Below are 14450 nucleotides of genomic sequence, written 5' to 3'. Positions count from 1 at the left end.
TGGCCTCCACAGGCAGCACCCATGGGCTCGGCCCTGGCGCAGACTGGCACCTCCTGAGTCCTGCTCTGTGTCACAAACCTCTGCTTCTCCTCAGCAATTAGGGATGTTTACTGTGAGCTAAGCTGCCTGCCTTTACAAGTCATGTCTTAATCGGAAAACCATAGCTGATGGAGTCATATGTGATTCCTACTTTTTTCCAGTGACCCGTACTTGGGGGTCTGGGCACCCCGCCACGGCCCCTGCACTGTGTTTCCAAGGTCCCTCAGCTCTGGGCCTGGACTGTTGGGGGCGGGGGCAGGCTGGGGGCTCAGGGCCTCTACTGCTTCTAGCCCAGTTGCTGGTGGAGGCCTAGAGAAGTCAAAGGCATGTTCCTTGTGGGCTTTCGGGGCTGGTCCGGACCTTCCCACCCCAAGTAAAGGGAGCCCAGGGCCCTGAAGGTTAAGCAGGGGTCCCCCAGGCCCCAAGGGCAGCCCTCCATGGTGGGGGGTGGTGGAGGGCAGCCAGGATGAGACTAAAGTCACAGAGGTGGGAGCCAGAGGGGGAGGGAGAGAGACCGTGAGAGAGGAGGGGAGGAGGGAGGGGGAGGGCGGAAGGAGGTCAGGAGAAGGCAAGCAGAGACGGACAGACCGCGCCAGTGAGAACGGGGAGCAGCTGAGGCGCACCTGCCCCCCAGGATGGCCCCTGTAAGCAGTGCCCCGAATCTGGCATCGTCCAACATGTAACCAACTTGCCTCCTTCCATCCTCCCCATAAAACGTAAACAATATATAAATGGCTTTTCCGGAATCCTCTTAGCATTCTAATATAGAATCGTGCACCAGAGGGTTTTTTTTTTTGGTGGGGGGGCATCTATTTTTAAGTCACCATCATCAATAAACCCTCCTCACGGAGCCTATGTCCGTCCCACTGGGGTCCACATCCAACAAGGCCTGTAGAATAAAAGAGCACCCCCCTCTCACATAGGGTACTCGGCGCAGCCATTCAAAGCAAATACTAGCAACGAGGGTCCATCAGCTTTGAAAGCACAAACCCAAGTATTAGGGTCAGACCTGGGACATAACAACCCAAAGGACCTCAGGGCCTGGTGCTGAGTGAAACGCCACCCCCAGAGGGTCACATGTGGTATGGTTCCATTTAGGGCCCATTCCTATAAGGACAGAGCTAAAGACACGGAGAGTGGCGAGCGGGGCAGTCACCGCCAGGGGTTAAGAACCAAGGACGCCGGGCGTGGCTGTCAAAGGGCAGCAGGCAGGCTCTGGTGGGGATGGAATGTTGTGTATCTTGACTGTATCAGAGTCAGCGTCCTGTTTGTGATATGGCTCTACAGCTTTACGAGACGCCACGCCGGGGGGACCCGGGGACAAGGTATGCAGGAGCTCCGTTATTTCTCACGACTGCGTGAGGGTCTACGAGGAGCTCAAGACAAAACCAAAAACACTTTAACTTAAAAAATCAAAATCGATCCCTAAAATGAAAAAAAAAAAATCAATGTTGTTAACCGCCATCAGGTCACCCCCAACTCTTGGCAATACCACGCACAACGGAACAAACCGCCGCCATCCCCACCATCAGCTGTGGATCAGACAACACTCCATGGTGATCTGTAGGGCTTTCTTTTGGCTGAGATACCTAGAAATGAATTTTAAAATGTACAGAACCCATAAAACAAAGGTCTGAAAAAAGATTGAGGGGCATTACAGTGGAGTTGAATACGTGGATAAGCCTCCCCTACTGTGGATAGAAAGACTTAAAACAGCATTAAGTTTAAAAAGTCCGAGTGAAGTTGAAGTTAATTCTTTCTCAGTTAATCTAAATGGAATGCAGCTTCAACAGAAAATACCAAGAGACTATGGACACACACACGCACGCATGCACGTTTTTTTCATTAGGCAAGCTGATTCTAAAGTTTATGTGAACAAACAAACATGTGCGCATGTCCCGTAAAGTTCTGAAAAAGAAGAGGCTGGAGTTCTCGGGAGGCAGCCTGGCCCCCCACGCTGGACAGAGGGGCCTGCCACGGCGGCCGCAGTTGCTTTTCCGTCACTGGCCATGGCTTCTGGACCAGTGTGACTAGAAGGGTGAACCTTTTTAAAGATGCACTTCCCCTTGTCTGATGCCCAGGCTGCTCCCTCAGACCTGCCCAACCACTGGCCCGTCCACACTGTGACATGTCACCTGCGATGACAACAGAGGCGAATGACTCTGAGGTCCACGTATCAACCCACTAACGCTCCGTGACCCTTCCACGTGATGGGCGCCGTGCTAGGGCCTTCCCGGCATTATCTCATTCAGTTCTCCAGCATCTGGTGGGGTGTGGGGGGACTCACATTCTTCCACTTAAAGATGGGGAGACGGAGATGGAGGGTATGTGGCTCATCCAAGGTCCATCAGGTCAGAAGCAGTGGAGGCAGGATTTGAACCCAGTCCAGCGCCACTTTAAGGACAAAGGTGCGCCTGACCCGAACTGTGGTGTGTTCAGTCACCTCACATGCATCTGAAAGCTGACAGTGAACAAGGAAGACCAAAGAATTATTGATGGCTTTGAATTACGGTGTTGGCCCAGGATACTGAATATACCATGGACCGCCAGGAGAACGAACAAGTCTGTCTTGGAAGAAGTACAGTCAGAATGCTCCCTGGAAACAAGGATGGTGAGACTTCATCTTACATACTTTGGACATGTTATCAGGAGGGATCAGTCCCCGGAGGGCATCATGCTTGGTAAAGTAGAGGGTCTGTGAAAAAGAAGACGACCCTCAGCGAGATGGAATGACACAGTGGATGTAGCAGTGGGCAAGCATAACGACGACTGTGAGGATGGTACAGGACCGGCAGCGTTCCGTTCTGTTGTACACGGGGTCACTATAAGTGGGAGGTGACTTAACAGCACCTAACAGCAGCAACAACCAGCTCCAGAGCCTGCTCCCAAGGGGCTGGCTATGAGCCTTCCCTTCGAACGGGTTCGCGTGGACAAGGCTCAGAAAGTCACTCTTGCACAATTGGCCCAGAGTGGACAAGGAAGGCGAGTCACCAGTGCCAAGCCATGGCAGTGGCCGTGGTGACCCGCATGGGGAGAGCCCCCTCCTGTGGTGTCATTTCTTCCCCGTTTGTAACTGAGGTGGAGAAGGAGCTGGGCTACGTGTTACAGGTTGTGTTTCCTACCGCAGAATTTTTCTTCATGCCGTGGGCTTGTTTGCTCTCTGTGCTCTCTCAAAGTCACAGATTCAGTTCTTCTCAGATGTCCTACCCACCCAAGAATTGATTGCTTGAACTGTGGTGCTGTGAAGGATATGGACTATTCTGTGGACTGCCAGGGGAATAAACACATCAGGCTTAGAGGAAACTCAACGAGAATGTTCCTTAGAAGCAAGGATGGCGAGACTCTGACGGGCTTACTTTGGACAACACGTCACCAAGAAGAACTAGTGGCTAGAAAAGGACTAGTAAAGTAGAGCGTCGGCAAAAACGAGGGAAACCCTCCAGGAGACGGATTGACACAACACCTGCAGCAGTGGACTCAAGCATACTAACAACCGTGAAGATGGAACAGGACTGGGCAGCGTTTCCTTCTGTTACGCAGGTCTCCCTGAGCTGGAGACGGCTCAACGGCGACTGAACAACAGCACCCCCACCAGATGCCCTGAGAACGTGAAATATGGACAAAATGGTGCCCGGGTTGATGCACAGCCTTGCACCCCACCTGGACCCGAGTCTGGCTGCGCCCCTGAAGAAGCTCCTGACATGAGCGGCGGAGATGAAGACCCAGCTCCAGCTTCCTGTCTGATGCCGCGGCTAATCCTGTGTTTAAATCGTGGGAGTGTGGCTGTCTCGGACCATACCGTGAATTTCCCGGGCTCGCTGCAGCCTGCGAAGACAGCTCTCCCTGGACCCTGCAGTAGCAGGGATGGGGGAAGCCGTGCCACCCAGAAAAATACGAAGTTACATGATTAAGACAGTGAGTTCTGGCCCACCAGTAGGCTCACTAGATAGGAACACACATTTAATAAGAATTTGAAATATGATAAAGGTAGCCTTTAAGTCAGTAGAGAAAAAAATGACACATTCATATATGTAGCGTTAGGACAATCGAGTGAGCATAAGAAAAACAAATTGGACTTAATACCTCCTTGTGCCAAAAAACCCAGGTGAAGCCATGATTTATATGTGAAAAAGGAAGCAAAAAGTGTTAGAAGAAAATATAGGAGAACTAATTAAAGCAATATTGGAATGAGGAAGTTATCTCAACTAAAAATAAAGACCCCTGATCGTAAAAGATGGACAAAGGTACCTCTAAAAAAAACTTTTTAAAAATTCCGTCAGCCAAAAAAAAAGTTACAAGTAAAGCTAAGACACGCGTGACAAGTTTGAACAAAATATTTTCAACACGTGACAGAGAGTCCGTGTAAGTCAGTAAGAAGGGGTATTTTTTAAAAAATGCCCAAAGGTTATAAAGAGGCGATCCACAAAAATGAAAAATCGAATGCTTTTAATCCTTTAAAGCTAATTTAAAGATAATCATTTAATCATCGAGAAGATAAAAAACGTGGTTTACAATAAAAGCACTGCACGTTAAAGCCGTGGCAGGCCGCTTCTCAGCTAGCAAGTCGATGAAGGTAAAACCCACCGTGTAGCCGTCAGGCAGGGGGGAGGCTCGTCCGTGTAACGTTGATAGTGGTGCAGACGGGTTCAGTGTTTACTCTAAGGGTCTTTCACAGCATAAACTGTACCAACACTTCAGCCCTGCTGGAATGGGGGCAAAATTGAAGGACCTCTTCTGGTGAATCCACTTAAAACGGAGACCAAAATTTCATGACAAACAGATTTGACTGGGAAGTTATCACGAACAATAATTGTTACAAAAAAAGACGTATTTTATCCTGTATGTAATACGCTTGCTACAATCGCAAGTATGTGCTCATATTTTAGAAAAACCAGGCGGAGGAAGTCTTCGTCTGCTTTTCCTAAAAGGTGTTACAAGCCTGGTAGGGGGCCCTTGGCGCTGTGGGCAGCAGCGTCCCAGAGAGAAGCCTGGGTTCCGCAAGTCGGTGGGGTGTCCTCACCTCTCCCAGGGCCGCTGCTGATCTCATTGTTTGTCCTGTGCTCACTGGGAATGCACATGGCCCCAGCCTGCTCTCTCTCTTCAACTGATAACCAGTCTTACCGCCTAATCCCCGGTACCGCTTTAACTTCATGAAATCTGTCTTTGCACAATTTATGCGTGTGCTCCACACGTGATTTCCCTGGTAGGTGCTGCACAGTGTCCGTTGTTTGCAGGGGTGATCTGGAAAGAAAGTCGGCAGATACCACAGGGATAAGGTGGGTGGGTGAAACAATAGGGCCCATGGCTGGGGGATTTCAGCGGGGCCGACCTTCATAACTGCCCTCCTGATTAGTGACTGCTAAGATGGTTGATGGTCTTTGAGCTTCCCTGGCCACCCATCAACCAAGGACTAGCTCAGTAAACCACAACACAATGCAACCGTTAATCTAGATGTCCTTGGTGCTTTCTCATCTCCAAAATATGCAGGCTGGCTCTTTTCAGTATTACACATGGAGGCAGAGCAAGCCCCAGGAAATGAGGGGCTGCCCCGGTCACAGCTCGCAGTTGTCACTACAGCCTGGTCCCCGTGGACATGCTGTCATACCATTCTCCTCCAGTGCCCTGGGCTGGCTTCAGGCCACAGGCCATCATGGCTCCCAGCCCCGTTCATGTCACTGTTGGCCACCTCCTCCCAGGCCACAGTCAGGTCCACACTGCCCTGGGAAACACTGAAGGCCTCCCGCCAGGCCCTGAGGGGCTGCCCTCCCCGCATCACAGCCCGTGGAAGCTCGCCGCTCACACCAGCATGGTGTTCCTTGGCAGCCTCCTAGCCCTCCAGCACTACCGCCTGCTGCCTTTTGTCACAAGGCCAAGGTGTTCCCCAGAACTGGCAATCACACCAGAGCGATCGCAGCTGACCGCAGAGCAGACCAGTGAGCGTCACCCAATCGGGGAAGCCCAGCCCAGGGGCCCGAGTCTGACTGAGAGCAGAGGCCGCATGCCCGGGAGTGTCCTGGGAACCCAGCCACCGTGTGCACAGTCACACCCGTGTGCACATACATGCAGGCACACACAGAGCACTCAAAAACATTCTCCCCACTTCCCCACCCATCCCCTGGCAACCTCTAATAAACTTTGGTCTCTGTGTTTGCCTGTCTCATGTCAGTGGTTCCATACAGCGTCTGCCCTTTTGTGTCTGATGGTCTCTGTGTTTGCCTGTCTCATGTCAGTGGTTCCATACAGCGTCTGCCCTTTTGTGTCTGATGGTCTCTGTGTTTGCCTGTCTCATGTCAGTGGTTCCATACAGCGTCTGCCCTTTTGTGTCTGATGGTCTCTGTTTGCCTGTCTCATGTCAGTGGTTCCATACAGCGTCTGCCCTTTTGTGTCTGATGGTCTCTGTGTTTGCCTGTCTCATGTCAGTGGTTCCATACAGCGTCTGCCCTTTTGTGTCTGACTTACTTCACTCACCATCACGTGTTCAAGGTTCACTCATGTCGTAGCGTGTATCAGGACTTCATCTTTCCTTATGGCTGAGTAACATTCATTGCATGTATGTGGAGCCCTGGTGACCAAAAGGTCAGTAGTTCAAATCCACCAGCCGCTGCTTGGAAGCCCCGTGGGGCAGTTCTGCTTAGTCCTATAGGGTTGCTGTGAGTCGGAACTGACGCGATGGCAACGGGTCGGGTTTTGCTGCATGTGTGGACCACATTGTGTTTATCCATTCATCTGTTGATGGACACTTGAGTTGTTTGCACTTTTTGGCTTTTGTGAGTAGCACTGCTGTGAACATTGGTGTACAAGTCTCTGAGTTCCTGCGTTCAAGTCTCTTGGGTGCAGACCCAGGAGTGGAACAGCTGGGACATATGGTGATTCTTTGTTTCACTTTTTAGGAATCAGTATCACATGGGCAACCCAAGGACATACAGCACCTCATATCCTCAGTCAAAAAGGCAACATGCAGATAAACATACGCAGCATGCTACCATTGGTGTAGAAAGGGGGTAAATAAAGGTACATCTGCATATATACATATATCTGTTCGTGCAAATAACATCTCTGGGAGGATGGGAGACTGCTCACGGGGGGCCCCCACAGGAGGACACCTGGCTGCTAAGGCTGGGGGGGGGCGTACTTGTCGCCATCCCTCGTGTGCCCCGACACTCATCTCCTGCACAGAAGCCTGTCTTACCGTTACCACCATTTTTTCCCGCCACGGTCTAACACCGCAAGCCCCGCCTGCACTGCCACCTGGCAGGTGTCACCAGGCTGTGAGTGTGGGTCACCCTGGCCTCATGCCCCATGGTAGGGTGGCGTGCTCCGTGAGAGGCACACCACAGATGACGCACGGTATAGGGTGGGAACTCTGGTTGATGTTGGGTCCTTGGGGCTGGGCTGCTTGGCACATGGGGGCGTCTGACAGCAGGCGGCCTGGCGGGGTGTGGTGGGCATGGCCCCCTGGAGATCTACGGGGGGCTCCTAGTCAGTAAAACTTTTATGCCTGTTTTATTATTACAAATGTTGGCAAGTGTGATTTTCGAAGAAACAAGCATGAGAGCACACCCTGCCTGGGGGGCCTCCTTAAACAGTAATGTCTTCACGTAAACGTCCCACCTTCAGGCCAGTCATCCCTGACTTTGAGGAACACAAAGTGACAATAAACAATGTGTTTTTCAGTTGTTTCGGCCAAAGTCTTACTCATTTAGGTGTTTTGTGATGCATGTTCACATGGTAAGCTCATGATGCTTCTTTTTAACTTAGATCCTATTTTCCACCCACACTTTATATGTTGAAACTCTGCTTTTAGGAGGAAAAGTTATCTTTTAGGAAAGGACATCACGGTTGGTAGATGGCCAATGAAAACGAGGGAAACCCTCCGTAAGGTAGATCAACACAATAGCCACAGCGAGGGGACCAGCCACACTCATGATGATGAAGATGGCGCGGGACCACGCGAGGTTTTGTTCTGTTGTCCGTGAGGTCGCCAAGCGTGGACTGACTTGATGGCAGTCAACACCAGCAGCAGCAGCACACCATCTTTGCCTCCTCTGACGCAGCGTACCAGGAACTGGTCTGGGCCTGGGTACTGAGGGGAAGTGGCCTGATGCTGGCCTTACAGTGCCATCCCCACAGGGCAGAGAGGCTGCATGGCACCCTGCAGACCTGCCCATCTGGGACGTGCCCATTCCTAGCCCCTGGTATCTCCACCCCCACCTAGGTGCTGGGGGCCTGGACATACCACTGGCAGAAAAGCTGGCTGGGTGCCCACCACTGCACAAAGAAACTCAGATCTATAGGGGCCAAAGGAGGCCAGCTGGACGCTGCAGCTGGAGGCACAAAGGACTCCGAGACGCTGAAGCCCAGGGTGTGCGTGCAGGCCTTTCCAAAGCCGTTGGGGCAGCGGGCATTCCTGAAGGCCAGCCACCGCAATGAGTCTCCAGGAAGCCGGGCTGGCTGTGGGATGGGGTCAGGACGGAAGCATCAGGAAAGTCTCAGGTTCAGCAATCGGTTCAGATTCAGAGGCATGTTCCTCTGTGGACGTTTTAAGACAGAGCCGACTTCAGAGTGGACGCTGTCCGCACACTTTGGACCTGCTCACTCACACTGCTTGTCTGACTCCATGGGATGTGCTCTGCCAAGTGCCGCCCAGCACCAAGGGACACATGGAACCACCACAGAGAGCACCCTGCCCACATGCCTCTCCCTGCCACCAGCCTCTGCGGTTGTGTGCACACACTCACTGTGCACACGGGCACACCCATGCAGACCACACGCATACATGTGCACCCCACATACACACATCACACATGCACAACACATACTCACACACCACACACACTCAGGTGTACACATAAACACATATACGCCACTCGTGTGCATACTCACAGACACACACGAATGCACACCTTTCCCGAGCAGGAAGCCGCCATCTGCCAAAAGTGAATGGAATTCAGGTTTCCAAAACGTGTCCCTGGCCTGCAGTTCCAGGCCCCACGCTGAAGAAAGGTCTTAGTGTGTACGGTGCAGGCCGGGGGAGTGGAGCGGCCACCTCTGCCTGTGTCTCTCTGGGCCCCAAGAAAAACCCACAGCTGGCTGCACTCCCCCCACACCCGTCAGGCACATTCCTTCTCGCCCGCGCCCATGTCGGTGGCCCCAGCAGAGCAGTGTCAACCCTCCTCCCTCACAGTGGGGACCCTGGGAACCACCAAGAGGATGGCGAGACTGGCACCCCACCTGTGGCCAGCGCTCTCTCATGAGGGAATATATAGCCCTCTCTGGTCCAGACACCCTGGACTGAGTCCCTATGCCTCCCTGGTGCCCGTGTCCAAGACTAACAACAGCCACTCAAGAAAGTCCTTCTTCATGTCCGGCCTGGGTCCTTACCGCTGCAGCGCTGGCAGAACCGGACAGAGGGGCTATTACAAAGGCCGACAGCGCCCTCCCCAGCTGAGGCTCCGGCAGCGGTGAGAAGGACGTGGAAGGACAAACCCCCTCCCCCCAGGTCCCAGGTCGGGGCCTCCGCACTGTGAGCCGGCATCCTCGGAGTTAAACATTGACAGGCATGAGGGCTACGGGAGCCAGTGCCGGCGACAGGTTAGTCATCAACAAGGCCAGCCGCCAGGAGGCTCACCTTATCACCCACCAGCAGGTACCTGCTGGTCCGGGCAGGGGGCAGGCAGAGAGGTCACCCTATAGCCCTGGCAGGGGACAAAGTGACCATATAGGCACTTACGGTGTTTCAGGGGCTTGGTACTCAGGGGCCTGGCAGCAGGTCCCACCAGGGCCCAGGGCCAGGCTGGGCAGAGCATCTGTGTCGACCAAAGAGAGCCCAGTGGGCTCCATCAGACCCCCTCTGCCAGTCAGTGAGACCCTCCTACTTGTAAAAGCTGCGGCAGGCCGCCCTGTTGAGGTTCTTGCCTGAGGAGAGAATGGCCAGTCCCTGGTGTGCTTAGCTGCAGCCAGGCAGCCAGCCCTTGGTCCAGGGCCCACGCTAGTCCTCCTGCTGGGTCAAAGATGGTGGCACTCCTGGCCCTGGTCTTGCCCACTGGGGTCTCCTGGCTACTTCATGAGGCCCTGCTGTGGCCTGAGAGGCCACCGACCCTCCCTGTTCCTCTAGCCAGCTCCAATTCCCATTTTAAAGTTTTTTTGTCATACCTCGACTACGCCAGTCTCCTTCCAGGCCTGGGGCGCCCCACCTGTGATGCGTGTCTGGGGCCCAGTATGCAACAGGGGCCTGAGACAGGGTCGACCCAGTGCACCCCACCTGTGATGCATGCCTGGGGCCCAGAGTGCGTTAGAATCCGAGACTGGGTCGGTCCAGAGCCCAGGAGCAGGATGGAGAATAGGGTGTGGCCGGAGTGCAGCACTCAGGGACTGAAGTCCTGGGTCTAGCCCCAGAGAAGGGGCTGCAGGGCCTGGTGCAGGAAAGGGTGCAGAGAGCCAGATCCCTGAGATGGAGAGGGTACCCCGGACCCCGGCAGAGCTTGGATCGGGAGCCTGGTCCTGGCTCTGCCATCCCCCGACAGTGCTCCCTGGGCAAGGCCCTTGTCTCCCAGGTCCCCACCTGTCTGGACACCACGACCAGCATTCAGGCCTTGTGGTCTGGTGTGGGGTGGGGATGGTGGCGATTGGGGGCCCGGGGTACTGGGGTCCCCACAGTTCCACGGACTGTGGGGCTCTTGGGAAAACATCTGAGGCCTGACCACGGGTGGACAACAGTCCCCTATCCCCCAGCTCCACTAGGCACCTTCCCAGTGCAGTGTCTGCTGCTGCCATAGTCCTGTGGCTACGGCATCCACCCACCCACCCACCCACCAGCCAGGGTGGTTCAGGGCAATTCAGAAAGACAAGCAGAGGACAGGTGCTCAGGTGTCTCAAACTGGAAGGGTGCCATTTAATTTAACCAATCTGGACGTGAACCTAAAGAAAACGCTGGAAAATAAGCCACCCCCCCAGAGGCCTGAGGGGAGGGAGAGTCCCCGTGGAGGGGGAAGGGGGACACTGGGCCCACCTGTGAGCAGGGAGGGGAGCAGAGGTCCTGTTCAGCCCCAAGAGGCCCAGACACACCCAAAGACTCTAGGCCAAAGCCCCCGATCCTCACCCTGCTTCATGCCCCAGACCAAAGGTTAGCTGCCAGGCAGCTCAAGGGGCACCCTGTGCTGGCTGCCCGGCACCGCCCTGCTCCTCCTTGGGTCTGGCCCCAGAGCCGGTGTTCCTGGGATGAGCCCCAGGCTTGCACAACTTCATGGGGACATGGGCTAGTCTGCCCTTCTCAGGGCCCTGTGTCGCCTTCTGTGAACCAGGCGGCTGAGCCACTGGGCTCTCACTGAGGCCCACACTGCTTGAGCATCCCTGAGGGCCCCACCGAGGAAATGCATACAGGAGGCGCTTGCTTAATGCTGTGCGGATCCCACCTTTTCAAAGCACCCGAACGCCACCTGGTATGAAAATGCTGCTGCCACGTGGGCTGCCTCCTCGTGGTGCCAGCTGGTCATCTGGAGGCAGATGGACTCCCGCACCCCTTTCACGGTACTCCCTGTGCTCAGCCTTCAGGCGGGACTGGCAGGAAGGTCACCACAATGAGGACAGACGGCAGAATCATGCTAGGTTCCCGCTGCACATCCACCAGTGCCCCCAGGTTGGAAGGCACTCAACATGTGCAGTAGCTAAAATGGTGGAGTCGAGCATACTGACAATCGTGAAGATGGACCAGGATGGGGTGGCGTTTTGTTCTCTTGAGCACGGGGGCACCACGAGTTAGAGCCGACTTGATGACAGTTGACAACAAACTTACGGACACTGTGCACAACCTACCATCACACCGGACACTACAGGTCCCATAAGAGAAGTGAAAGGGACCTAAATGGACAGGTTGTACTTCAAGACTAGGCTGCAAAGACGCCAGACTGTAAAGACGGCACCTCCTAAGGTTCACGCAATCACTTGTCTGTGGAGGAGGACAGGCAAGTACCGAGATGCTGATGGACACGCAGATGCCTGAGCACAGCCCAGTCAGTCCCGAGGAAGGGGCCTAGCGGAGGCCTGCCCACCCCACCCCACCCCACTATCTGGACCTGTGAGCAAACTGCAGTGACAGCAAAGTGCAGACCTGGGGAGAGACAAATGTCTGACCATCGGGCCTGAACCAAGACCAGAACAGCACACGCAGGCCATGAGCTGATGAGGGGAGCGCATCTGGCCCCTTCCACGAACAGTGCTGAGTCAAACGCGGTGGGAAGCACGGACCTCGACCTCAGCCTCACCTGTGATGCAGACATCTGTCGCAGATGCACCACACGTCCACATGTGAGAGGTGAGCTAATGGAGCTTCTAGGAGAGAATGTCTTCATGGCCTTGGAGGAGTCAGGAGCTTCTCGAACAGGACACAACCAACATTATCCAGAAGGGAAGCTGATTAACTAGACCACATTACAACAAAGACCTTCTGTTCATCAAAAGACACCGGCGAGAGAGGAAAAAGGCAGCCTGCAGAAGGGGGAAGGGGCGGTTGCAGCATATACTACTCAAATTCAGAATATATAAAGAACTCCGACAAATCAAAAAGAAAAAGCAAACGGCCCCACATAAAAATGGGTAAAAACTTGGACAGGTACAAAAAGACAATACCCAACTGAATATAATATGGAAAAGGTGTAACCTAGATAGCCATCAGGTAACTGCAAATTAACATTACAATTTGATACCACTAGACATCCAGGCCCCCCATGCGTCTGTCAGTTTGTCCTACTGCGGAAACTTTCGTGTTGCTGTGATGCTGGAAGCTATGCCTCCAGTAATCAAATACCAGTAGGGTCACCCACAGGGGACAGGTTACAGCTGAGCTTCCAGACTAAGGCAGATGAGGAAGAAGGACTCATTGGTCTACTTCTGAAAAGCATTAGCCAGTGAAAACCTTAATGAATAGCTGCAGAACATTGTCTGATATAGTGCCGGAAGACGAGCCCCCCAGGTTGGGACTCAAAATATAACTGAGGAAGGGTTTCCTCCTCAAGGTGGAGTGGACCTTAATGACATGGATGGAGTCAAGCTTTCAGGACCCTCATTTGCTTATGTGTCACAACTCAAAATGAGAAGAAACAGCTGCAGACATCCACTAATAGAACCTGGAATGTACGAAGTATGAATCTAGGAAAATTGGGAATCATCAAAAATGAAATGGAATGCATAAACATCGATATCTTAGGCATTAGTGAACTGAAATGGACTGGTATTGGCCATTTTGAATTGGATAATCATATGGTCTACTATGTTGGGAATGACAACTTGAAGAGGAATGGTGTTGCATTCATCATCAAAAAGAACATTTCAAGATCTATTCTGAAGTACAATGCTGTCAGTGATAGAACACTATCCATACTCCTACAAGGAAGACCACTTAATACCACTATTGTTCAAATAGACGCACCAACCACTAAGGCCAAAGATGAAGAAATTGAAGAGTTTTACCAACTTCTGCAGTCTGAAGTTGATTGAACAATGCGATCAAGATGCATTTATAATCACTGGTGATTGGAATGCAAAGTTGGAAACAAAGAAGGACTGGTAACTGGAAAATATGGCCTTGGTAATATAAATGATGCTGGAGACTGCATGATTGAATTTTGCAAGACCAGTGACTTCTTCATTGCAAATACTTTTTTTCACCAACATAAACGGCGACTATACATGTGGACCTCACCAGATGGAATACACAGGAACCAAACTGACTGCATCTGTGGAATAAGATGATGGAAAAGCTCAGTATCATCAGTCAGAACAAGGCCAGGGGCTGACTGTGGAACAGACCGTCAATTGCTCATATGCAAGTTTAAATTGAAACTGAAGAAAATTAGAACAAGTCCATGAGAGCTAAAGTACGACCTTGAGTATACCCCACCTGAATTTAGACACGTCTCAAGAACAGATGCGATATGTTGAACGCTAATGACCGAAGACTAGATGAGTTGTGGAATGACATCAAGGACATCATCCATGAAGAAAGCAAGAGGTCATTAAAAAGATAGGGAAGAAAGAAAAGACCAGAACGGATGTCAGAAGAGATTCTGAAACTTGCTCTTAAACATCAAGTAGCTAAAAGGGAACAAAGAAATGATGAAGTAAAAGAAATGAACAGAAGATTTCAAAGGGTGGCTCAAGAAGACAAAGTAACGTATTACAATAACATGTACAAAGACCTGGAGATAGAAAACCAAAGGGCAAGAACAAGCACGGCATTTCTGAAGCTGAAAGAACTGAAGAAAAAATTCAGGCCTTGAGTTGTAATATTGAAGGATTCTGTGGGGAAGGGGTCAAAAGATCAAAGGAATACACAGAATCATTTTACCAAAAAGAACGGGTCGATGTTCAGCCATTTCAGGAGGTGGCATATGATCAGGAACAGATGGTACTGAAGA

The 14450-nt window shown here is 52.4% G+C and overlaps 1 protein-coding gene across 4 annotated transcripts in view; it reads right to left on the bottom strand.

The window, feature by feature from the left end:
- KCNQ1 (potassium voltage-gated channel subfamily Q member 1) overlaps positions 1-14450 on the bottom strand; it is a 361871-nt gene that overhangs the window by 164229 nt on the left and 183192 nt on the right. The window contains exon 12 of one of the 4 annotated variants that reach the window (XM_064287586.1): positions 2665-5280. The exons of the other annotated variants lie outside the window; for them this stretch is intronic. Coding sequence (XP_064143656.1) covers positions 5157-5280 — 124 coding nt within the window. The 3' untranslated portion in view covers positions 2665-5156. Of the gene's footprint in view, positions 1-2664; positions 5281-14450 lie in introns of those variants that run through there. 4 annotated transcript variants of the gene reach the window in all.

Source organism: Loxodonta africana, chromosome 7 (assembly GCF_030014295.1).
Source record: "Loxodonta africana isolate mLoxAfr1 chromosome 7, mLoxAfr1.hap2, whole genome shotgun sequence".
NCBI classification, from domain to species: Eukaryota; Metazoa; Chordata; class Mammalia; order Proboscidea; family Elephantidae; genus Loxodonta; species Loxodonta africana.
This window is presented reverse-complemented; position numbering and strand designations above follow the sequence as displayed.